A 26716-nucleotide genomic window follows, 5' to 3' on the forward strand; every position below is an offset into this window, starting at 1 on the left:
GATTCTAGCTTTATAAATGAGTGGTTGATAGTGTCACTTGAAAACTGGTAAATAACAGGATTTGGAGAAACAAGAATTGATTCTGGAAATATGTTAACTTTGAGATGTCAAGTAGGCAGTTAGCTGCTGCTAGAGCTTGGGGGTGGGAGGTCATCCTAGATAAATGGCTTTCGAAGTCATCAGTATGTTTATGGTGTTTAAAGCTGGAGGAATGAGTAGAATCAGCTTAGGAGAGAAGAATGGGAAAAGAAGAGGACCTAGGACAGCCCTAGGAAGCCTTGGAATTTCATCGTGTACCTAGAGCCAGAGGAGGAGGGAGAAAAAGCAAGAGAGTATGTTGTCACAGAAACCAGGAAAAGAGACTGTTTCAAAAAGGAAGGACTGAATAGCTTCAATATAATACTGAAAGTTTGACTGTAAGATGAGGATAGAAGTATGTGTATGAATTTAAAGACACGATGTTTGGAGTTGATTAGTGGTGGTTTTATGGAGGGGTTGGAACCTGAGCTGGGTCTGGCTAGGGTTCAACAGATACAGATTATGGGGTGGGTCAGGAGAAAGGTAGAAGGAAGAATGCTCATATAAATGAAAAAACTGAGGTACAGAGAAAGTGCCTTAATGTAATTGCTCCCATGCTCAAAAACCTTCAGTGACTTCTCATGACCTTAAATCTTGAAGTCTTTCTTTTTTCTCTAGCTACTCTAACTGCTATGCTAGAACCAAATTGTGCAACTTTCCATTTCATAAGTGTTTTATAATATTCTTCCCCCATTTCTTTGCTCAAGCTTTTTCCTTAAAACAGTTCTTCTCAGTTCCTAATTATACCTAATTGTACTATAAAATTAGTATACAGCTCAGATGCTACCTGTTTCATTCCTGTTTTATTCAGGAGTGCCTTTTTTTTTTCATTTTAAACTCCTTTAATTTGCTGTTTCTCAGTGATTCATCATATATAACCTTGTGTTTAAATTCAGATTTAAGGAATATTTACTGTACTGCAGTTATTTTTTATTTAAGAGCAGATTATTGTTAGGATGTAATAGTTGAAAATGGCATGGTGGGGAATGTGTAATTTTAATTGGAATTTGAGTGGATTAAATGGAGGAGAAGTCAGGTAAGGAATATAGACGGCAGCAAGGCATTGAAATTCTTAGATATCAGCCAAAAATATCCCTTATTTAATTTTAAGACCCCTTCTTATTTAAATAAAATATATAAAAAGAGAAGATTGTTTAAGATGCTGAATCTTAAATTCTTTTTTTCAATATTTTTAAAATGGTAAAATGACACATGACAAAATGTGTCATTTTAACCATTTTGGTGTATAGTTCAGTGGCATGCTAAGTACATTCACATGGTTGTGCAATTATCAGCACTGTCCATCTCCAACAATATGAAGTTCTTGAAGACAATTAAAAGTCATGGTAAAGTAAGTTCATGTAGTCTCATCTTTGTTCTTCTACCCAGGTTATTGAAAGGAATATGGAAATAGATCACACAAAGAAAGTAAATGAGTCTAAAAAAATACTAAATCAATAGAACTTAATCATTATGATAGTTGACGGTCTCAAACATTCTATCCCTAAATCTCTGCATAAGAAGTCTTTATTAAACACACTGTTTCTAATGATGGTTCTGTTTTATTATTCCATTCTGTATTTCAATATGCTCTGTAACTATATTATTATAATGAATACATAATTTTTATCCCTATGTTGTATGCCTTTTCCTTAGCGGCATACATGTACAGATAATATGTCCTGATGTAGGCTGTGTGACTGCTTCCATTTCCATGTAATGAATGTGAACAGTGCTTGGCACCTAATAACTATAAAATCAATGTCAGCATTATTATTAGTCCATTTTTCTTCAATATAAATAAAGCTGTCACGTATAAATTTATGTATATAATACCTTCCTCCCTCCCACTTCTTTATCCCCGTATTTTAGATTGTTTCCTTATGGTAGATCCTCCAAAATAGGTTTTTTTAGGAATAAAATATCAAAAAGTGTGGACATGGAGATTTTCTAGCAAAAAGCATATTGTCAATTATTTTTCAAAAGGATAGTGCCAATTGTTAGTGCTTCCATAGTTCATGAAAACATCATTTTCACTATATCATTGCAAACATTACTGAATTTCTGGACCACCAGCCATACTTACGTCAAAAAGGGAGGCACTATAACATTTAAAACAAACATACCGGCTGGTGCGGTGGCTCATGCTTGTAATCCCAGCACTTTGGGAGGCTGAGGTGGGTGGATTGCCCGAGCTCACGGGTTTGAAACCAGCCTGGGCAACATGGCAAAACCCCGTCTCTACTAAAAATACAAAAAATTAGCCAGGTGTGGTGACAGGTGCCTGTAATCCCAGCTACTCGGGAGGCTGAGGCAGAAGAATTGATTGAACCTGGGAGGTGGAGGTTGCAATGAGCTGAGATTGTGCCACTGCACTCCAGCCTGGGCAACAGAGCAAGACTCTGTCTCAAAAAAAAAAAAAAATCAAATTTTGTATATTCAAATTGGCCACCTTTGTGTACTTTTATCGATTCCATTAATCAAAACATTTTTGGGTCTCCTTTTTTGAAATTGCCTTTAGAACAATTTCAAGTAACAAGCATATTATTACAGATTTATTACTATTTCTGAGCATACATACATATACACATATATGATTTTCGATAGAGCCATATACCTAGAAATAGTAAATGTGTGTGTGTGTATGTATGTGTCTACTCATTTTAAATAAACTTGTGATAGAGATGTAATTTTGAACCAGATTTTCTTTTTCATGTACTTAAATAACTCACCAAGTAAGTAATTTAGTTTTCTTGACTCTTAATGTTAAGTAGTGAGATTCTGTTGAAGGTGATACTTAAAAAAATGCTTTATAATTGATATTCATGTTTTTTTTTAAAGCTTATTTGAAATCAAATTAATGATTATGTTTCATACTAGTTTTATTTTATGTATGTGATTAAAAACAAGCTTCCTTGGTGGGCATTTGTTAATATGTATCTGACTGCTTCATGGGGTGAAAGCCCTTGATCTTCCTACTTGGTATGCACTGACCAGTCGACAGGTTCTGCTTGTTTGCATGTGATTTCTCAGACATGCTACTGTTGCTTTACCCAGTAGGGCCTGGAATTTTTATCAAGAGGGAAAAATGTCTTTAAAATGCAGTTCTAAATTGATAAGGGGTTACATTTCACTGTGTTCATATTTATCTATATTCTCTCTTTACTCCAATCTACCTACTTATAATCTTGAGATTTATCTTAAAAAAGGAAAGACAGCAGGTCAGATATGCACACACATGTACATGTGCATACACACATCCTAATTATACACAGTAATCAAATGAAAACAGTTATAAATAAAATGACTGCTAGACAGGTATAAAATCCAATATTATATGAGATAGGATTCTCATGTAAAGACTGAGTGACAAGCTGTGAAAATTTATTCTCAGGCATACCTTGTTTTATTGTGTTTTGCTTTATTTCATTTCACATACATTGCATTTTTTAAAAAATTGAAGGTTTGTGGCAACTTTGCATTGAGCAATCCTGTTGGTGCCATTTTTTCTGACAGCATGTTCTCACTTCCTGTCTCTGTGTCACATTTTGGCAATTATTGTGATATTTCAACCTTTTTCATTATTACATCTGTTAATGGTGATTTGTGATCAGTGATCTTTGATGTTACTATTGTGCTTTGGGTTGCCACAAACCAAGTGCATATAAAATGGTGAACTTAATTGATAAATGTTGTGTGTGTTCTGACTGCTCCCACCAACCAGCCATTCCCCCAACTCTCTCTCTGTCTCCTTGGGCCTCCCTTTTACCAGAGATACAACAATATTGAAGTTAGGCCAATTAGTAACCCTACAATGACCTCAAAGTGTTCAAATGAAAGAGTCACATGTCTCTCACTTTGAATCAAAAGCTAGAAATGATTAAGGTTAGTGAGGAAGACATATAGAAAGCCAAGAGGCTGGGTGCAGTGGCTCACACCTGTGATACCAGCATTTTGGGAGACTGAGGCAGGCAGATCACCTCAAATCAGTAGTTCAAGACCAGCCTGGCCAACATGGCAAAACCCCGTCTCTACTAAAAAATACAAAAATTAGCTGGGCATGGTGGCGGGTGCCTGTAATCCCAGCTACTCGGGAGGCTGAGGTAGGGAGAATTGCTTGAACCCGGGAGGTGGGGGTTGCAGTGAGCCAAGATCGCTCCACTGCACTCCAGCCTGGGTGACGTAGCGAGACTCTGTCTCAAAAAAGAAAGCCAAGATAGGCTGAAAACTAGGCCTTTTTCACCAAACAGCCAAGTTATGTATGCAAAGGAAAAGTTCTTTTTTTTTTTTTTTTTTTGAGAAGGAGTCTCACTCTGTCGCCCAGGCTGGGGTGCAGTGGTGCGATCTCGGCTCACTGCAAGCTCCACCTCCCGGGTTCACGCCATTCTCCTGCCTCTGCCTCCCGAGTAGCTGGGACTACAGGCACCCGCCACCACACCCGGCTAACTTTTTGTATTTTTAGTAGAGATGAGGTTTCACTGTGTTAGCCAGGATGGTCTTGATCTCCTGACCTCGTGATCCGTCTGCCTCGGCCTCCCAAAGTGCTGGGATTACAGGCGTGAGCCACCGTGCCCGGCCAGAAAAGTTCTTAAAGGAGATTAAAAGTGCTACTCTTAGAAATGCACAAATGATAAGGAAGTAAAACAGACTTATTGCTAATAGGGAGAAAGTTTTAGTATTCTGTATAGAAGATCAAACCTGCCACAATATTCCCTTAAGCTAAAGTCTAATCCAGGGCAAGGCCCGAACTCTTTTCAAGTCTGTGAAGGCTGACAGGGGTGAGGAAGCTACAGAAAAATAGTTCCAAGCTAGCCGAGATTGGTTTATGAAGTTGAAGGAAAAAAGTTGTCTCTATAACATAAATGTGTGAGCTTTTATGGATAACAAAATGTGGAAACAAGTTATCCAGAAGGTCTAGCTAAGATAACAGATTTTCAGTGTGGATGAAACAGCCTTCTATTGGAAGAGGATGCCTTGTAGGACTTTAATTGCTAGAGAGGAGAAGCGAATGCCAGACTTAAAAGGACTGGCTAACTCTTGGTAGGGCTAATGCAGCTGGTGACTCTAGGTTGAAGCCATTGCTCATATATATAACCTTATGAAAATCCTAGGGCCTGTAAGAATTAAGCTAAATCTGTTCTCCCTGTGTACTGTAAGTGGAACAAGAAAACCTGAATGACAGCACATCTGTTTACAGCATGGTTCACTGAATACTTTAAACTCACCCTTGAGACCTATTGCTCAAAAAAATAGATTTCTTTCAAAACATTATTGCTCATTGATAATGCACTTGGTCACCCAAGAGCTCAGGCAGTGTACAAGAAGATTACTGTTGTTTTTATGCCTGCTAACCCAACATCTATTCTACAGCTCATGGATCAAGGAGTAATTTTGACTTTCAAGTCTTTTTATTTAAGAAATACATTTTGTGAGGCTATAGCTGCCCTAGATAGTGATTTCTCTGATGAGTCTGGGCAAAGTAAATTGAAAAACTTCCAGAAGGGATTCACCATTCTAGATGTCATTTAAAATACTCATGATTCATGAGAGGAGGTAAAAATATCCACATTATTAGGAGTTTGGGAGAGGTTGATTCCAACCCTCATGAATGACTTTGAGGACTTCAAGACTTCATTGCAGGCAGTAACTGTAGATATGGTAGAAATAGCAAGAGAACTAGAATTAGAAGTGGAGTCTGAAGATACGACAGAATTACTCCAATCTTAGGATAAAACTTGAACAGATGAAGAGTTGCTTTTTAAGGACGGGCAAAGAAAGTGGTTTCATGAGATGAAATCTATTCTTGATGAAGATACTGTGAACATTGCTGAGATGACAACAAAGGATTTAGAATATTACATAAACTTAGTTGATTAGATTACTGGCAGGGTTTGAGAAGATCGGCTCCAATTCTGAAAGAGGTTCTACTGTGGGTAAAATGGTATCACACAACATTGCATGCTACAGAGAAATCTTTCATGAAAGGAAAAGTCAATCAATGCAGCAGTTTTCATTGTTTTATTTTAAGAAATTGTCACAGCCACCCCCATCTTCAGCAACCACCACCCTGATCAGTTAGCAGCCATCAACATGGAGGCAAGACCATCCACTAGCAAGAAGATTACGACTCACTGAAGGCTCAGATGATTGTTAGCATTTTTTAGCAATAAAGTATTTTTAAACTAAGATGTGCACATTTTCTGGACATGATGCTATTACACACTTAACAGACTACAGTTTAGTATAAACATAACTTTTATATGTATAAGAAACTAAAATAATGTGGCTGACTATATTTTGATATTTACATTATTGTGGTTATCTTGACCTAAACTTGCAGTATCCTTCACGGTATATCTGTATATTCTGCGTTATATTTTAAATACAAAAACAAAGCCTTCAAAATAGAGCAGTGATTCTAGTTGTGCCCTAATTTAGAATTTTAGAGCAGTAATTTTAAGAATTTAAAAGGGCTCTGAGACCAAAGAGCTTAAGAATTGCTGCTCAAGAGTTAAGTTGCTGAGCTTATATTTCTTAGATGTCTTTTCAGGTATTTACAGGACAAAGGGCAAGTAAAGGTCCCTTTAAGTAGCTGCCAAGGCTGCTTTTGGAGTGTTATAGTAGCAACTCAGCATTTTGAAGGGCAGGTTTAGTCTTGCATTTTCTTGCTAAAAAGCTCAGATGAAACCTTTATGCAGGCGTGTAGAAGAATTTGAAGAAATGCAGTGCTCCTATCTCTTTAATTGACATGAACTCAGGAAATATTATAGCTTTACTGTCTTGAAAGTGTTGTTTGCTTTAATCCAATCTAATCTTTTCTCACTACAGGGCTACAACACACAGTGATCTTGTCCTAAGAGCAACAAAGCTGGGAATTCCTTATAGAGTTATTCACAATGCCTCCATAATGAATGCTGTAGGCTGCTGTGGTTTACAGGTAATGCAACAAAGAAGGTTTTTCAGTGGAATTAAACAAAAAGGTTTTATTTTTCCACAAATTGAAAATACGTTTATTTGTATTTTATGAATCATAAAACATACTATTATTTGATACTAGACTACTTAGTATATACATATTCTGAATTTTTTAACACTAATTTTTTTATGCTAGGTTTTCCACCTTATTGGAGTAGAATATTTAGATTTAACTAGAAAATTGTTTTAACCTTATATCCAACTTGTACTTACATAAAAAGGAAAATATAAACTAATCCAAATGACTTACTCAGCATTGTCAAGGTCCATGATTTTTCATACAGTATTGTTTTGTGTGCTGTCAAGAGCATTGTGATGCTGCATTTCTTAATAGAATCAGTATAAAAGCTAAACGCCAGGGATGTAGGCTTTTAAACCGGATTTGCAGTTATTGATGTGTAAAGTTGGTCATTTTTTGTGTCCAACAGTCTTGGTTCTAAGGGGTTAGAGTGCCCCACAATTGTTTCCAAGATTTACTTCTTAGCTACTGACATTCATTTTCCAAGCTTGGTGTTTGTATTCTGATGTTCACACATGGATAATCCATGACAACTATGACTGCTGCTTGGCTAACAGTGGTTTTAAGACATCATCGATTGTTAAGACATAGTCCTATTTTCAGATATATCGTAACAGGAAAACAACATGCATCTTAGAATCTATGAAATAAAGTATTCCCCAGTGTGTCTTCCTGAAACACATAATTTAAAAATAGATACTTTCAAGAAGATATGTTAGCATCAGGCACCAATTCTATGTCTATAGCTTTAGAGGACTATATTTTCTGTATGACTTGGAGAGAATAGTTCAATTTAATTGACTAATACTGGCTTTTTATGTCAAAATGTTGCCTGTGTTTGTGAAGAACTAGAGAAAAAGTATAAATGATTGACCTGACAGTATTCACCACTTGCTCTTAGTTGTTATGTTTAAATTAGCATGGAATTTTGCTATCTTTTTTGCCCAGAATGCATACTTTTAAAAAACCTTGCCCATTCAAGTCTTTTTTTACAATTTGAAACCCTTCTGAACATTTCTGTGTTGGAGTAAGTTGAATGCTGTTCATAAAACCATAAAGTGTTAGTGCTACAAAGAATGCTATAGGGATGGAGAAAATGATGCCAAAATATGTTCCCAAGGTCATTCAGGTAGGTGGTAGCATAGATGGAGCTAAAACTCTTGATCCCTAGTCCAGTATTCTTCCCTTCTGCGGGTGTCCAAGGGAGAGAAATCTTAGTTTCTGTTGCTGGTTGAGCCAATAAAGCCGCTTCCTCATCCCTCTTTTCTGCTTATCACTAGAGACAGAAACTAAAAACCAAGGCTTCAGGCTGCTAAAAGCCTAAAACACAACAAAACAGAAAAACAACCACAAAATAAGGCGGATTGGACAAGCTTGTGACAGTGCTGCCTTTTAAGAATTGTTAACTGATGGCTGGGCGCGGTGACTCACGCCTGTAATCCCAGCACTTTGGGAGGCCTAGGCGGGTGGATCACCTGAAGTCAGAAGTTCGAGACTAGCCTGGCCAACATGGTGAAACCCCGTCTCTACTAAAAATACAAAAATTAGCTAGGCGTGGTGGCAGGCACCTGTAATCCCAGCTTCTGGGGAGGCTGAGGCAGGAGAATCACCCCAGCACGCAAGGCGGAGATTGCAGTGAGCCGAGATGGCACCATTGCACTCTAGCCTGGGCGACAAGAATGAAAACTGCCTCTCAAAAAAAAAAAAGAATTGATAAATGCTAGAAGAAAGAAAAAAAGGAGAGAAATTATCATTTGATAAATAAAGATGTGTAAACCTTAAGCTAATAGAACATACATTTTTATCATATTTCATATAATTTTATGTCTTGTAAAGAAAGTTAACTAGCCCTTTCTCCATCATATTTTGCTCTAAATTATAGCTATTTTAAATTATTTTTTTTGCTTCTTTTTTAAGCATAAAAATAGAACACATCCCTTGTAAATCTGTTTTATAAACTGGTTAAAACTAAACCTGGGTGATCCTGTCCTTCTGATCCTCTACATTGATAGACAAGTAAAGTGTAATTGTTCTTATGTCTAAAATGGGTGAAGGTATTTGAGTGGGAATTTACTGTGAGAATTAGCAGTCTTCATATAAGCACCTATAGTCATATCCATATATAATATATTATTTTTCAAAAAACTTTCTCACAATTGTGTGCGGGATTTCTCTAAACAGCCACACACCATTTTTACCCCAGCTTAGTTTTATTATCTAATCTGAATATGAAACGACTATTTGTGTGAGAAACAGGAGGTGCCTTTGTAGGTTCTGTCTTATATAGTGATGACATTTCCATGAGGATATACTTCTTGTACCACTGAAATTCATATCAGAAGAGGTAATTACTGATTCATTTTATAAGTTTTCTAATATAAAAAGCATTACAAATCATATGCATAACACTTAAATTTTAAAATAAATGTATAGATATCCTGCATAATGCAAGTACTTTGACAAAGTCTTCTTCCTTATAATAGCTGGCCTTTTTACTATTTGGACTAGTGCTTATGGAAGAAACCATAACCTAAATCTGTGGTTCTCAGACTTTAGTATTTATTAGAATCACCTGGAGGGCTTGTAAGACAGGTTGCTGGGCTTCATCTTCAGACTTTCTGATATAGTAGATATGGGATGGGGTCTGATAATTTATATTTCTAACAAATTCTCAGATGATGCTGAACCTATTGCTACAGGTACCATACTTTGAGAACCACCAACCTAGACAAATTAAAAACTTAGAAAGTGAGAGAACTGTATTATCTTTCATTTGACATGGCAGGATTGGAAGAGTAGGTGTTTAATTCCCAGTATACACTTGTTAAATGTAGGCTTTTGAGGGGTTATCTTGCCATGCTCTCTTGCTCAATTTTTTAAAAGGGAAGTGAGAACCACTGTGAAAAGGCATTCTGTCATCTCCATGAAAGAGCTTTCCATGAGTTCAAAAACAGTCATCAAGTTATTGAACAGAAATATACTTTGGATGTTGTGACAAACCTGAACCATATATGCTTTCTAACGTCTTTGACTTAAAGAGTAGCAGTGTGAAATTTCTAACCTAGAAATAGGCAGACTTTTCAGCTATCAACATATCAACCCCCTTTGAACTATTCTGTTGTTTTTGTTGTTTTCTAAAGAAATAACATGCAGAGTTCAGAATCAACCACTGAGTATTTGTTCATTACCTTTGTAGTTTTATTAGCCAACAGAAAATTTTTGTTTATCACTATGATGGTAAAAATAGTTGTTTATCTAACACTCCTTCATACACACAGACATTCACATACACAGCCAGTTGATATGCACTTAGAGGCTTGCCATAAAATAAAATTATCTACCACAAACTCCATATTCTTGATGAAAAATTTCCTTGTAAAATAAAAAGTGTATTAGAGGCTTCTAAGTTAGACATCTTTAAAGAGAATAGTGATCCATTCATTCAACAAATACTGTTAACCTACTTATTTTTCTAAGTGCCTTTGGATACAGTAATAAACTTGACCAATAGAGTCCCTGCTCTCAAAGAGCTTCTATTTTAGTGGGCAGAAGAGACAACAACAATAAAATGATAAATATTAGATATTGGTAAGTATAAGAAATTCAAGTAGACTGGAATTTAGAGAGTGACTAAGTCACTACTGAGGTCGGGGAGGTATCTCTAAGAAGGTGACATTTAAGATTAGATATGAATCAAGAAGGAACCAGCATATTCTATACAGAGGGAACAGTCGGTACAAAGGTCCTGAAGTGAGAATGAGCTTGGCTTGTTAAAGGAACCAAGGAAAGGCTGTTGGGCCGTAGCAGGCAAGGGGAAGAGTGACCTGAGGTTGGATAGGTGGACAGGGCTGGATCACTAGACTCTCATCCAACATTAGGAGTTTAGATGTTATAGTAAGTGACATAGATTGACATTGAAGGGTTTTAAGCAATAGAAATACTTGATCTGATAAATTTTTTAAAACATAATCTTTGGCCAATATGTGAAGATTGAATTACTGCCAGGCAAGATTTGAATTGAGGAAATCAATTAGGAGGCTAATTATAGTCATTTAGAGGAAAGATGATGTTGGCTTGTACTGTATGGAGTATGGCATAAGAGAAGATTTAGAAAGTGAACTTAGGAACATTTTCTATTAAGAGAATTAGGATTGGGGGAGATGTAGAGAGCCACTTCTGCCTTACTGATAGTCTTAGGAAAGGAATTGGGGTCTTTATGCATCATCTTCACTATCACTGTTATTATGGTTTGTACCCCACAAAAACTTGTCTGTAGGGCTGGACTCTTCTATTACTATTGCTCAATTGGCTTCCTACTTTGGTTGGTTCTGTTAAACTTGTCATTGCTAGAGCAGTTGCCTCCTTTCAGTAAGAGCCCTGTGCCAGTCTTCCTGTGCTTTCAGGACCATAGATTAATCATAGAATTGATTATGTGGAAGAGTAGTATTATGTTTATCTTACTCCTAGACTCTTGAGGGTATGGATGTTGCTTGGAAGGCTCTACTAATGTCTTGGGAAGAGTTAAAGTCATGGGGTAGATATTAAGTACATGTATGTTAAATGAAAGAAGCCAGATATGGAAGACCATGTATTATTTGATTCTGTTTACATGAAGTGTCCCCAAAAGGCAAATCTGTAGAGACAGAAAGTAATTAATGGTTGTTTGGGGCTGGGCATTACAGGGATTAACTGTGAATGGACATAAGGGGTCTTAGTTGGGTGATGAAAAATGTTCTAAAACTAAGTATGGCAATGGTTGCACAGCATGGTAATTTACTAAAAAGTGTTGAATTATACGCTTGAAAGGGTCATTGTTATGTGAATGATAATGCAGTAAAGTGGTTAAAAAAATGAATTATAAGAAGTTAGCTAGATAGGCAAAAGGGCAGAAGGCATTCCCAACAGAGAGAGAAGTGTAGTTAAAAGAGAGAGTCTTAGAAGCACTTTAGGGAATTTGTAAGGTATTGCAGAAACACACACATACATACAAATATGCACATAAATAAATACCAAAGAAACCTTGGCTATCTAGGGAGTCAGTTAACACAAGGCTTAGAATATGTATGTTGAATAAAAATTGACCACATATTGGGTAGAATTGGTAGAGGAAAAATATAATGGAAAAGATTTAGAATTTAACTTCAAATTAAAAGGCCTTCGTTTTACTTCTTGCCTAGGCAGTAACTAAGGCATCATCTTACTTCTCCGGATCTCAGATTTCTTTACCGTAAGGGTATGTGTTGAGGATTGGGAGGGTGATTGGATGAGAGAGCTGGTTTTCAAACCACACCATGATATATGAAGATGCTTTAGGGATTCTGCAGATAATGAAGTAGTGACATAACAACAAATAACAAATATTTAGATCTTCAGGGAGCCCAATTATTATCTTTAACTCTATTGATGTTCTACTTAAGAGTAGTTCATTTAGAAAAAAAGAACTAAATGTACACTAAGTGCCAGTAAAATGTATGAAAATTACTAAACTAGATAAGCTCTAATATCTTATAGATTTGGAAGCCAAAAAGCCAGCGTCTTTACCAACATTTGGGAAAGATTATCTTGACTGAGATACTATTAGGTACTCAAATTTTCATTCAATAAATTTTAGGATTTTTTACATTAAAATAATAGTTATAAACACATATACTTTAAAATCATGTTTTTAAATTCCTAACAGACATTTCTAACACTTGTAATTGTTTAACATTTTTCAGATTTTTCTAATGAAAGAAAAGCCTATTTGTATGTCTAAAGCCAGGCATGTTGGTTGTGTTCAGATGTCGTGGTAATGAAAATTTGCTTAATAAATTGAGGATCAATCTTAATAAATCAGAGATTTTTCTCTATACACAGAAGATAGGAGAATAAAGCCCTTTTCTTGAATTCTTGAGTTTAACATTTCTGCAGAAGCAGCTTAGACATAGTCAGAATTGCTTCCATTTAGCATTGTTCCTGCTTTAGAAGAACCATTTTCCTTGATAATAAATGATTTCTATACTCATAGAAAATTAGGAAGCTATATTGATTATAAAAAGAAAATAAAGCATCCATAGTACCACCACCTAGAGGTATCCACAATTACCAATTTTGGCATATTTCAGTCTTTTTATTCAACACTTAGTATGTGTATATTTACTCAATCTTATAGGCCAAACAAATATTAGAAGAAATTAAAAATTCTGAAATACTTCTTTATATATAATTTTATTATCTTAATCATTTGTGTGATAGAATATATTAGTTCTCTTGTAGAAATTTGGTGACTGAAATGTTTTTAAAACATTTTGAAAGGCAGATAAATGAGACAATTCCATGAAACTAGGTAGCAATGATTTCTAGATAAAAACTGCATTATCAGTTGTGGCTGACTTCAGAGAAAAGGTTGTATAATTTCCTATCATTGTGAAATGTTTCCACTTTCTCTTGCTATTGCATGAGTGACCTTGAGTATTGCCATATGTTCATCTGTTTATATAATGCATTTCTAGTTTGGAAAAATGTATGTTACTTTCTGAAAGTAACAACTCATTTCCTCCCTTTTTTTTAATACCACAACATTCAGTGTGATAGTCAGCATTGTCAACTTTGTAGTGATTCTTCTTGTTAGTTTTCAGAATCATTAATTGGTTTCATTGTTGTCCAGGGACTAACGTAGTAATGAAAAACTCTAGCTTAATACAAAGAACACGTAGTTTTAGTGTTCTTTGTATTAAGCTAGGTTTTATCATCTAGAGTTCTACATCCTTCTGTGGTCTTAGAAGAAAACAATCTAAGCTCTTTCTATTCTTTTAGTCACTTAGCAACAGTTTTTGACTACCTGCTAAGTCATGAGCATACTTAATTTTTTTTCTTCCTTTTTGTTTCCACTTATTACTGGTTCTAATCATTATTTTTTTTAATAGCCACCTTACCATCATTTTTTTCCTACTTCATAGTTTTCTTTTTAAATTGTAAATCTAATTGTGCCATTCTTCTATTAAAACAATTTTGGTAAATTAATCCCCATCCTATATAGAATGTTCAGTTACTTGTATGTTGTATTAGTCCATTCTCATGCTTCTCATAAAGACATACCCAAGACTGGGAAATTGACTTTGAGGTCAATTTTGACTCAATTTTGAGGTTAAATTGACTTTGAGGTCAATAAACTGTGAAGTTTAATTGAGTCACAGTTCAGCATGGCTGGGGAGGCCTCAGAATACTTACAATTATGGCTGTAGGCGAAGCAAACACAGCCTTCTTCACATGACAGCAGCAAGGAGATGTGCAGAGTAAAGAGGGGGTAAGCCCCTTATGAAACCATCAGATCTCGTGAGAACTCAATATCACGAGAACAGCATGGAGGTAACTGCCCCCCTCTTCACCCTCCCACTACCAGGTCCCTCCCACGACATGTGGGGATTATGGGAACTACAAGATGAGATTTGGTTGGGGGCACACCCAAGCCATGTTATATATGTTTATGATTTTATATTATAAATGCTTTGATTTACTGATTTTCCTGTCTGCCGTTACAGTCTATCACAGTGCCATGCATATAATCAATATGTAACAAGTACTTGCTGGGTTGAATTTCTTATTTATTTTTTTCCCCCAACCCCCTGCCTTCCACCATGGAGTTCGATCTTGTCTTTGAAATTATATGCTCTAAATTGTCATTTTAAAATTTAATTTACAAGTGGCTCTCATTATAAATCCTGTAGCTCTTCTGTCCACATAGTCATTCAACTTTATGTACCTAGTGTGTGGCCATGTGCATACTCTTTCTTAGTGTCATCAAAAATCAGTGTTACATCGGTGGTAAGCAGATTGTATGTGGGGATAAAAACAACAACAAACAAAACCCAACCCCAAGACCAGTATTCTGTATAGAAGAGAAAACTAATCACTCTTGATTATGTGGTTTTGTGATACATTTTTTGACAGTTTTGCTGGCTTGGCTTTCTTTTACTTCACAGGTTTCACTGATTTAATTTGGGATATAAATATATGATACTTGCAGGGCTTAATAGAGTTCTTAACAAGTTTAATTTTTCTTAATTTAACAGATTTTTTAACTTAAATACCACAGAAAATATTTTTATTATACAAAATAACAAAAGCATTGAAGTCTAAAATGGAGTTTTACAAAGCATCTATGCTTCTAAAAGGAAATAAATATTGATGGCTATGAGATGAGTTAGGAGACTGTTAAGGTTATTCAGGCAAGTGACATTGAGGGCTCAAACCATAGTTGTAGGAAAAGAAATGACTAGTCAGCTACATAAATTACACAGCAGAATTTACAGGAATTGGCACTAAATAAGACGTCAGGAATTAGATATATGTTTAGAGAGAAGTCAGGTACAGTTAGCTATTTCTAGGTAATTGCTTAATGCCATTCTAAATATTGCCCAAGACTTCCCACCTCTGTTACTTTGTTCATAGTATCTCATTCTTTCCCCATGTTTGGCTTCTCCAGTCTTAAATCTTAACTGTCTTTCAAGGTCTAGCTTACACCTTGTATTTTCAGAAGATGCCTTCAGATGCCCTCTGAGTGGGGGAAATGCTGAATTCTTATAATGCTTAGAGTCTATAGCATATTTAATAATAATTATTACTACCTGCTATTGTCTGTCTTGTGCATCTTCTGACTAGATTGTGCCTTATGCCTAATAAGTGGATGTTTTGAGTTGAGTTTTTTTGGGTTTTGTCTTAGATAAAACATAATCCAATATAAGTTAGGTAAACTGCTTTCTCTATAGGTTACTCCAGGTTAAAATTTAAAAAGGCCTGTGTTTACCTACTGTTTCTTATAAAACAGCTGTTTCTGTAGTCTTTAAATTTAGATTTGCAGATAATGTTTTGGAGGAAAAGTGATTACAGCACAAAGGCTTATATTAGTATTATAGGATGGCTCAATACTTAGGCTTCTGCAATTTCAGTTCTCATCAGTGTGTGATTTTGCTCTAGTATAGTTCACTGGTGAGCCCTTGGATTGTGAAACACAAAGAACTGGTTCTTTTGTTCTTTGAGGTATTGACATATGGTGAAATTGTTTGCATAATATTCCAGGATTCACTGAAGAAGTTTGCACCACAGCTATAGGAGTGGTTACAGTTTATAAATCAGGGTCCTGGAGAGCAGTGCTTGTGTGAGGTTTTCTTTAATCTCTCAAATTAGACAATTCAAAGACACTGCTACACAAAATGCTTTAGATAGTGTTTATATGTGACTTGCATCTCAGTTCTTTCTTAAGTGGTCTATTACTTTCTTTTTGAATGAAGAACTTATTTCCTTCCATGACTGTATTCCCATGACTCTTAAAGTATTTAAGACTCATTTAAAGTATGTATTATTGCATATATAATTTTTTAACAATTTTACCTTGAAGTTTTTTTATGGAATAATACTAATATTTCATAATTTGATCAGAGACGTGAAAAATCCTTTTTAGAATGTGAACAGTTGAACTTGTCAGAATGAAATCATAAATGTAGTTTCAAATATTTAATATTTTTGAGCTTACTCCAATAAGAAAAGCAGTTGGATTATAGCAGGGCACAGCATGTTAGAACATCATCATTATTAAAACATTATCATTATTATATCATCAAATTCCTAACACTGAGACTTTTCCATGTGCAAGGCACTGCTAGGCACTCTGCATACTTTGTGTCATTCAACCCTAAAAAACCACATTTTTATGTTTACAGTTATTATACCCATTTTGTAGAAGGGTTCCTCCCAAGGCTTGGGAACATTACTTGACTTGTCCGTGATTAATCATAATAAGAACCAGTGCCATGACTGCAGAGCCTTTCCCTGCTGTATGAGACATGAGCAAGACTGCACAATCCATGAGAGCCGGAGCTATGTTTTACCTGTCATTTTAAACCTGTGACTAGCATAATACCTGGTACATGGTAGATGATCTGTATCAAGTATATGTTGGCTAAGTTTGCCTCTCATCACCTAATAATAATAATGGAACCTCTCAGCAGGGCCCGGACCATTCCTGGTAGCTTGGCACAGAGTGAACATATTCCTGGCATTCCACATTAGAACCAGAAATACATTTGTTACAGAGAAACCTTGTCACATGTGGCAGGAAGTTTCATGACTGAATATTTGGAGTTACATGGGTCTTGGTACGTCTTGGTACACTGACCTGTGAATTCGATTGCTACTGAATAGCATAACTTCTATGAGAGAATACGTATTTAGGCAGCTTTCAAATGGACTTTGGAGTAAAGCTTTTTGGTAGGTAAGATGTAGACTGTGGCCTATGAGGAACATGATGAGCCTTCCCTTTAGAACTCAAAGTCACCATTATGAGTATTGATTATAGTTTATAGGACCTCATTATGTAAAAACTGAGAAACGTCGAGCTGCTCTAGGGAATTAAGGATGAAGCACCTGAATGCCCCACTTTCTCTGTTTCCTTCCTGCCTGTCTTCCCCTCATCTCTTGCGGAGCCTCTGAAACTGATTTTACAAGCCTTAGGCTACTGGAAGCAGAGGATGACTAATCCTTGCTCCAGACCAGTTTCTGCATTTTTTTTTTTTTTTTTTGAGACGGAGTCTCGCTCTGTCGCCCAGGCTGGAGTGCAGTGGCTGGATCTCAGCTCACTGCAAGCTCCGCCTCCCGGGTTCACGCCATTCTCCTGCCTCAGCCTCCCGAGTAGCTGGGACTACAGGCGCCCGCCACCTCGCCCGGCTAGTTTTTTGTATTTTTTAAGTAGAGACGGGGTTTCACCGTGTTAGCCAGGATGGTCTTGATCTCCCGACCTCGTGATCCGCCCGTCTCGGCCTCCCAAAGTGCTGGGATTACAGGCTTGAGCCACCGCGCCCGGCCCAGTTTCTGCATTTTTAAATGAAGGACCCAAGGCTGAGAAAAGTGACTTCCTGAAGTCACACGGCTATTTCAGGCACACAGTTAATTTGTGGCAGAGGACTAGATGGGACTTTCAGAGTCTAGTGCTTACCAGTTCTATTATAAATTATTTCAAGTACTATTTAAATTGAATAATGAAATCTTTATACAACTTTAGTATCCTGTTTTATATTAAGTCTTTGAAAATAAATATCCTTTGCTCAGTGCTAAGAACTAATATTAACCTATTGTTTCACAGTTTGAATAACTTTTTACATGTAATATGATCCTCACAACCTGAAGAGTAGGAAGAACAGAATTTTATCACTATTCCTATTTTAGAGATAAAGTCTTAGGGTAATATCACACACCCAACAAGTTGCAGAGCCAGAATTCAAAAGTAGATTTTCTCAGCGTAAGATTTGAAATTGGACTTACTTAAGTGAACTAGTTCAGCCAGTCTGGATCAGAGAAGCAAGCTTCTTGGTTGTAGTGATGGTGAAGTGGGGTAGGCCACATGAGGGTTAAAGAGGAGGTTTGGAAAAAGACCCTCACCCCTGAACTCTGTAGTGAAGGAACAAATAGAATCTTGCCAAATTAAGGGACTGTAGGTTTGGAACAATGGCAGGAGTGAGTATATACTTGGTTTTATTGAGATAGTGTGATGAAAAGGAGCATTCCCTCAGACTAGATTTAAGTATTTGTTTTTATATTAGTTAGCTATGTGACTAGCTAAGTCAGTTGATCTTTCTAAGCCTTGATGGTCTCATCTGTAAAATGAGAACAATATTAACTTTGTGAACCCTGCTCTGATTGCTCAGAACTCTTTTTTTTTTTTTTTTTTTTCTCCTGGGTTCTTTGCATTTCAGTATTTTTAGTAACACTATATAGCTAAATTAGGAAATTGTTATACATGTTCCTATACAGAATGCAGAAATACTAGAAACTTATTACTGAAATTTACCTGCTACTGGCGTCAGAAAGACACCAGTTACCATGAACCAAAGAGAAGTTCCTGTTACCTTTTTTGGTGACAGATTTGATCCCCAACCCATATCAAGTTGGGTTTTCGTGTTTTATTTTAGTTGTAAAATGATTAAATTCTCTCCTTATCTATGAAATAGTAGCGAATTGTTCCATCATTAATTAATGTGCTTTTTTTTTTCTAGTTATATAAGTTTGGAGAGACAGTTTCTATTGTTTTTTGGACAGACACTTGGAGACCAGAAAGCTTCTTTGACAAAGTGAAGAAGAACAGACAAAATGGCATGCACACATTATGTTTACTCGGTAAGGGTTTGGGAATTTCCTTGAAGTAACAATATGGAACTATCATATTTTTCTTTTTTTTGATTTTGTGTTAAGGTAAAAACTGTTGTATGGATAATTAGCTAGAGGTAAGAAAAGACACAGTCTAGCCATTCTATGCAGACCACACTCTTTCCTACACTCTTAGAGAGACATGCATCTTCTGCTTCAGGTACCACGTGGTTATTTCTGCATACACACCATAGTTATGCTGCTCCCTCTTATGCCTTAGTAGATCCTCTCCAGTATTCCATATCTTACTCATTTGTCCATCAAGGATTTACTGCAATCCAATAGACATGCACTGAGCAAGTCTTACCAAGGACCATCCTGCACCTTCCTAGGGAGGTTCTTTGAATACTGCAGTCTTGATGCTATCAGATTCACAATGATAGATCTAAAAGAGACTCTGGAGATCATCTTACTGAAGCCTGTTTTACAGATGAAGTTGAGGCCCAGAATATTGAATTATTTCCCCAATGTCACCTAGTCAGTTGGTGGCAGAACTGGGAGAATCAGATAGCCTTTTAATAATAGCTCATTTCACTGTACCATCTTGCTCAAATCCCATTTCCTGTTTCGTGTGGAAAGAGCTGGCTGGGATCACTGTCTTTGTTTACCCAGATAATAGTACTGAGATTCAGAAAGGCATGGTGTTTTCTTTCTAGCAGAGGCACTGAAATTTTACTGACTCACCTTTGCTAATCAGCCCCTATTTTAGTAGCATATGTTGTAGAAAGAAATACTGGTATCAAAGACTTAATCTGTGACTGAACAGAACACAGCTAACTGACATTTTTGATAACTTTGAAATGATACTTCTACTTGGAATCAGAAGACAAAATCCCAGTGCTACTACTTACTAGCTAGAGAATACTGTAAACATTCCTTAGCTTTCATATTTATCAAATAGGAATAATTCCTCCTCCTTCATGGAGTTGTATAGAGCAGTACTTCTCAAACTATTTGTGGTAAAGAACCATGGTTGGGTTGTTTAAAACATATGTTTGATTTTTAAATTTTCAATCTTTTATGTCAGTGTCAAGTTACCATAAATTTTGTACATATTCTTACTCCTGTAGTTACTTCATCATTTACTGGTAACACAAAGCTCACATACTGGCATTGGTCCTGAGATCATACTTTGAATTGTACTGTCTTAGTGAAACTGTGTGAAGTCACTCACCAAAATGTCTATCACATAGCACAACATCAGGGCAGATAAACCCATGATTTTGGCCTCTGTATATTAAATACAGATATTCAGAACATTAGAAAAGATTTCTGTTTGCCACTTTTTTTTTTTTTTTTTTTCTTAGACAGAGTCTCACTCTGTCGCCCAGGCTGGAGTGCAGTGGCGCAATCTCGGCTCACTGCAACCTCCGGCTCCCGGGTTCAAGCAATTCTCCTGCCTTGGCTCCCTGGGTAGCTAGGACTACAGGTGCCCGCCACCACACCCGGCTAATTTTTTGTAGTTTTTTAGTAGAGACAGGGTTTCACTGTGTTAGCCAGGGTGGTCTCCATCTCCTGACCTCGTGATCCACCCACCTCAGCCTCCCAAAGTGCTGGGATTACAGGCATGAGCCACTGCACCCGGCCTTTTTTTTTTTTTTTTTGAGATGGAGCCTTGCTCTTGTCGCCCAGGCTGGATTGCAGTGGCGCGATCTTGGCTCACTGCTACCTCCGCCTCTCGGGTTCAAGCGATTCTCCTGCTTCAGCCTTTCCGAGTAACTGGGATTACAGGTGCCTGCCACCACACCCAGCTAATTTTTGTAATTTTAGTAAAGATGGGGTTTTGCCATATTGGCCAGGCTAGTCTCAAACTCCTGACCTCATGATCTGCCCGCCTCTGCCCCTCAAAATGCTGGGAATACAGGTGTGAGCCACCGCGCCCGGCCTGTCTGCCAAAAATTTTTAAGCTATTTGCATAATATAACCAATTCTCTATTATTTAACAATATTTAATTTTAAGCAACACAGTAAGTTTTTTGTTTGTTTGTTCGTTTTTTAAGAGACAAGGTCTTGCTCTGTCTCCCAGGCTGGAGTGCAGTGTCACAATCTCATCACACAGCAGTCTCAACCTCCCATTACCCAAGTGATCCTCCCACCTCAGCCTTCTAGGTATGGGACCACAGGCACACGCCACCACACCTAGCTAATTTTTGTATTTTTTGTAAAGATGGGGTTTCGCCATGTTGCCCAGGCTGGTCTCGAATTTCTGGGCTCAAGCAATCCACCCACCTTGGCCCCGCAAAGTGCTGGGCTTAGAGGAGTGAACCACAGTGCCTGGCCGTATGTCTTAATAGAAAATATTATTATACATTTTTACTAATGATTGGCATTTCTTAGGATAGAAATTAATATCTAGAGCGGGGATTAGCAAACAAGGACCCATGGATCACATCTGGCCTGCTGTTTGTTTTGTAAATAAGGATTTATTGGAACATGGCCATGCACCTTCATTTATATATTATCTATGGCCACTTTCATGCCACAACAGCAGTGATGGGTAGTTGTGACAGAGACCATATGGTCCTCAAAACCTAAAATGTGTCTGCCCCTTTTCAGAAATTTGCTGACTCCTGATCTTGAGTGAAATTTTATCTAATCTCATGTGCTGCACCCTGAATCCCTTCAGTGATGTGTTATAACCTTACGCTACTTTTTTCATAGTCTTACCAGCCATATGAATTACCTTATTAACTTGATTTCTTCACTGCGTCGTAAGAGCAGAGACTTTATCTTGCTCATTATTCTCTTCCTAATGTCTGGAAGTCTAGCACAGTGTAGGCATTAAATAAATATTTATGGAAATTAACTGAAGTTTTATTTAGTCTATATTCTCAGACTTGGTCTTATTACCCATTGGCACAGAAAATCTTTTAACTCTTGCTAGTTCAATCAATTCCAGCCAGAATACACTCCTTTTAATTCCATTTTTCTCTCTCTTTTTTTTTTTTAGATAAGGTTTACCCTGTCATCCAGGCTGGAGTGCAGTGGTGCAGTCTCCGCTCACTGCAATCTCTGCCTACCAGGTTCAAGTGATTCTCCTGCCTCAGCCTCCTGAGGCTGGGATTACAGAAGTGTGCCACCATGCTTGGTTAATTGTTTTGTTTTTAGTAGAGATGGGATTTTGCCATGTTAACCAGGCTGGTCTCAAACCCTTGGCCTCAAGTGATCTGCCCATCTTGACCTCCCAAAGTGCTGGGATGACAGGCTTGAGGCACTGCACCTGGCCTCCTTTTATTCTTGACATCTAATTAATTATAGATCTAGATTAGGCCATAAACTCTTCTCTAACACATTTTCTTTTGTCTTATGCCAATATTCGCAATCAGCTAGTATGACGTTTTCTTATTTTAGTTTATTGCCAGTGTGATTTAGTGCTTCATTCATCATTAATTAGCTTTATAATTTTGTCCTTGAATTTTCCATGTAAAAAGAGACTGGTCTTACTTTTTTATAGTCCTTACTAAAAAGGACACTGTAAGACTTATGAGTTGGTGTGGACCATGCCATCAGATATATCTATCTTGTTATCCCAAAGTTCGATCCAGTTAAGATCAGCTGTCGGTAGAAGGACAAAGTAGATGACAGGTGAAGGATCATTTTTGAAAGGACTTTTGCTGAAGAAGATGTATCTGAGGGATGAAAAATGGGGATTCATTGGAGCTCAGATACTAGAATGTGTGTTTTACAACGGTACTGAAAGGTTCTAAAACAGAACAGGGAAGGAAGAATCTGAGAGGCAGGCTACCTGATAACCTCCCCTTATAGCCATTAAAAATGACAGGAAAGGCTGGGCACAGAAGCTCACGCATGTAATCCCAGCACTTTGGGAGGCCGAGGCAGGCAAGGTCAGGAGATGGAGACCATCCTGGCTAACACGGTGAAACCCCGCGTCTACTAAAAATATAAAAAAATTAGCTGGGCGTGGTGGCGGGCGCCTGTAGTCCCAGCTACTCTGGAGACTGAGGCAGGAGAATGGCGTAAACCCGGGAGGCGGAGCTTGCAGTGAGCCGAGATTGCGCCACTGCACTCCAGCCTGGGCGACAGAGCGAGACTCTGTCTCAAAAAAAAAAAAAAAAGAAAAAAAGAAAAAGTGACAGGAAGGAGAGCAAGCAGTGCTTATCTTTTCAGAAGCTTTGGAAAGGCAAATAGAAGATCAGTGTATAGGTGTTTATTGAGTGCTTACCCTATGCCCCATGTAGAGTTAGTTTCTTTTGGAATACCAAGAAAGTATAGACGTGGGTCCTGCTCTCAAAGCTTTGAAATCTAGTTTGGAACTAATGTGTTGTGCATGTGAAAGTTTAAAGAACAATTAAGTTCTATTGTATGGAGAGGCAGGAAGGACAAACCAGAAATTTGGCTCTTGAGTTCTCTTTCTAAGAGCTGCCACTTTTCTTAGCTTTCCTGGGAAAAGACAAACAAGGTTAAACAATATATCTTCCTTGCTCCATTAACAAAAGCAGGAACAGGCTGTGAGGTATAGGATGTCATGATTTCAAATCCTCAAACCATAGTTCTTATCGTTTTATCGTCTGGCATTCTCATTATTTAAATTAGTATGTATTTATTGAATGCTTGCTGTGGGTTAAGTTCTGTAGGGATTAGTGTGGGTAAATCATGGTAGGAAAACACAGAGAATTTAAAATTGACCAATATATATGATATAATTAGAGGTTAATAAAAGATAGCATTAATTGTATAGATCTTTCCAAGAACAAAAAGCATTTGAGGAGATGTCAACAAAGACTTTATGAAAGAGTTAGACTTAGGTTGTCCAGAAGGCGGATAGTTTAAGATGGGTTGGTGACTGAGTGGTGGGGCAGCCACATGAGTAAATTTATTCAGTAAACATTTATGGAGTGTCTTCTGGGTACTTCACCTTATGCTAGGTCCTGGTACTAAGATGAATCAGAGACGCTTACATTCTAGCAAGCAGAAATAGAGAAGAAAAATTATGGACTGTTTGAAGACAAGGGAAAAGTAACACGGGGTCTGGCTTGAGACGAAGTCACGAATGCATTCCTTGATTAAAAAGGATTTACCTGTAAAAATTCTCCTCAACCCTCTTCACTTTAAAAATCAGATTCTATAGAGCATATTTGAAAAGTAAAGAAAACTGAAAATATGAAAAATCTCATTATCACAACATTTCAGAAGCTCAAAGTGAATGAATTAATAAATGGGTTAAAATTTTTAAAATCTTACAAACATAATTTAATGGAAATCTAAAAGTTGACTTACACCATTGATTATAGGGAGGCCACATTCTTAATAACAGACATTCACTTTTTTCTCCATAATGTGACAGACAAGTACAAATATATTTCAAACCTGAAAAAGGCTTTCAGTGCTGGTTCCAAGAACATTTAAAAATATGTATTTAATATTAACTCTGCTATAATTTCCAAGCAAACTCTTGGATATTCTTTATAAGAAACACTTCTATAATCACTTAGGAAATGTGCATAAGGCTATTAAAGACTCCTCAGTTGCACTATGTTTATTTTTGCAAAAACAAACTTTGGCTGAACCATTTGTTTCAGCATGTAAAGCAGGAAGCAGCTGTTGCTGTTGTATACTGAGTTCCTTTGAGGATGTAGAGTGATTCTGCTTTTTTACCTTTACCAAATAGTTCAGTTAAGCATTAGTGATTAAAAAGTATACCGAATCAAATATTTGTGATGCTTGGACTGTCAAGCTTTTTGAGAGCAGAGGTTATATCTGGTCAGGTCCCTGTGGTCTCCCAGTCTCTGGCACAGTGTCTGACACACAGTTGGTGCTCAAATCCCTGTTAAAAGCATGAATACTTAGAATTAAAGTATTTATTCAAAATTATGGCATGTGTTAACATTCATAAGAAAGCAAAAGACTTTTTTAAATGTGGAAAAGATTTTTTTTCTACTTATATCTATCGAAGGCCTTTCAGTTGGGTCTGTGCAGTTATTAGCTGGCAGAAATGAAAACAAAGATTGTGATTAGCTGTTAGTAGTGTATTTGCCAATGTTTATCTAATTCTTTCCTTTGTCTTCTTTTCCAAAAGGAAATTAGATGTTAGCAGGATGGTCTCAGGGCCAAGCTCATGTTTGTTTTCTAACTAGTGGCACAACCACAAGCTTCCATTCTTCTCTATGTTACTGTAACAAAGTGGCTAATTAAAGTGTGAGGGAAGAATGTTTCCCCAAAATTTAGGTGACTCTTAACTGAGGTTTACACATAGGGTTTTGGATAAAGTTTTTAATTAAATTAAAAGAACTATTTTTACTTCCTACAGACATCAAAGTAAAGGAGCAGTCTTTGGAAAATCTAATCAAGTAAGTTATTATTCTGAGAATGCATACATCTGTTTTATTTCCTTGAACCAAATTCAATAAATTCTACTTAAATGACCTGAGTTCTAAAGATGGTTGAAAATGAGCTCTCATTAACAGTGTGAACATTAAACATTTTTATTCTTATGAAATGATAAGCAGTATAATAGAGTAGAAATAGCAATATATCTTATAGATTAAACACTGAGAACAGTGGTTAGCATCTAACAGACACTCAGTGCTTGTGGAATGAATTAATGCATTGGGATTCTGAAAACATGGGTGTGAGACTGGGCGATGGTTCACGCCTGTAGTCCCAGCACTTTGGGAGGCTGAGGCAGGTGGATTGTTTGAGGCCAGGAGTTCAAGACCAGCCTGGCCAACATGGTGAAACCCCATCTCTACTAAAAAGGAAAAAATTAGCTCGGCGTGGTGGCACGTGCCTTTAGTCTCAGCTACTTGGGAGGCTGAGGCACGAGAATCGCTTGAATCTGGGAGGCAGAGGTTGCAGTGAGCTGAGATCACGCCACTGTGGTCCAGCCTGGGTAACAGAGTGAGAAAAAAAAAAAAAAAAAAGACATGGGTTTGAGTCCTGAGTCTGCCTCTACTTGAGTGCTCTTGGGCAAGTTACTTCCATCTCTGAGCCTTATTTTCTTCATATGTATAATGATAGTACTAATCCTTTTTTACTTAGGTAGTGTCTAATACAGTACCCACTACCCACTTGTGACTAAGGAGCATTTGAAATGTGGTTAATGTGACTGAGGAACTGAATTTTTCATTTAATTTTAATTAATTGAAAAATGATACTCTTGTTGTTGGAAAACTTTTAAGTATGTTTGAAACAGCTTTAGTATATAAATCTACTTTTACAACTATAAATTTTATGAAATTTAAATACAGATCAACTATTTCCAGTGAAAATTTAATATCCAAATTAAGATGTGCTATAAGTACATACCAGATTTCAAAGACTTAATATAAAAACAATCTCTTTAATAATTTTTATATGAGTAGGTGTTAAATTACAACATTTTGGATTAAATAAAATATATTATTGAAATTTTTGCCTTTTTTGGTTGGGCGTGGTGGCTCACGCCTATAATTCTAGCCCTTTGGGAGGCCGAGGCAGGTGGATCACGAGGTCAGGAGTTCGAGATCA

General features: G+C 37.0%; 1 protein-coding gene across 2 annotated transcripts in view; it reads left to right on the forward strand.

Annotated features, from left to right (window-relative positions):
• The window catches only part of DPH5 (diphthamide biosynthesis 5), a 35945-nt gene that overhangs the window by 4512 nt on the left and 4717 nt on the right, over positions 1 to 26716 (forward strand). For both annotated transcript variants that reach the window (XM_028844594.2, NM_001257957.1), the window contains 3 exon segments: positions 6907 to 7015; positions 19099 to 19219; positions 25518 to 25557. In XM_028844594.2, the coding sequence (XP_028700427.2) occupies positions 6907 to 7015; positions 19099 to 19219; positions 25518 to 25557 (270 nt within the window).

Source organism: Macaca mulatta, chromosome 1 (genome assembly GCF_049350105.2).
Source record: "Macaca mulatta isolate MMU2019108-1 chromosome 1, T2T-MMU8v2.0, whole genome shotgun sequence".
Classification (NCBI taxonomy): Eukaryota; Metazoa; Chordata; class Mammalia; order Primates; family Cercopithecidae; genus Macaca; species Macaca mulatta.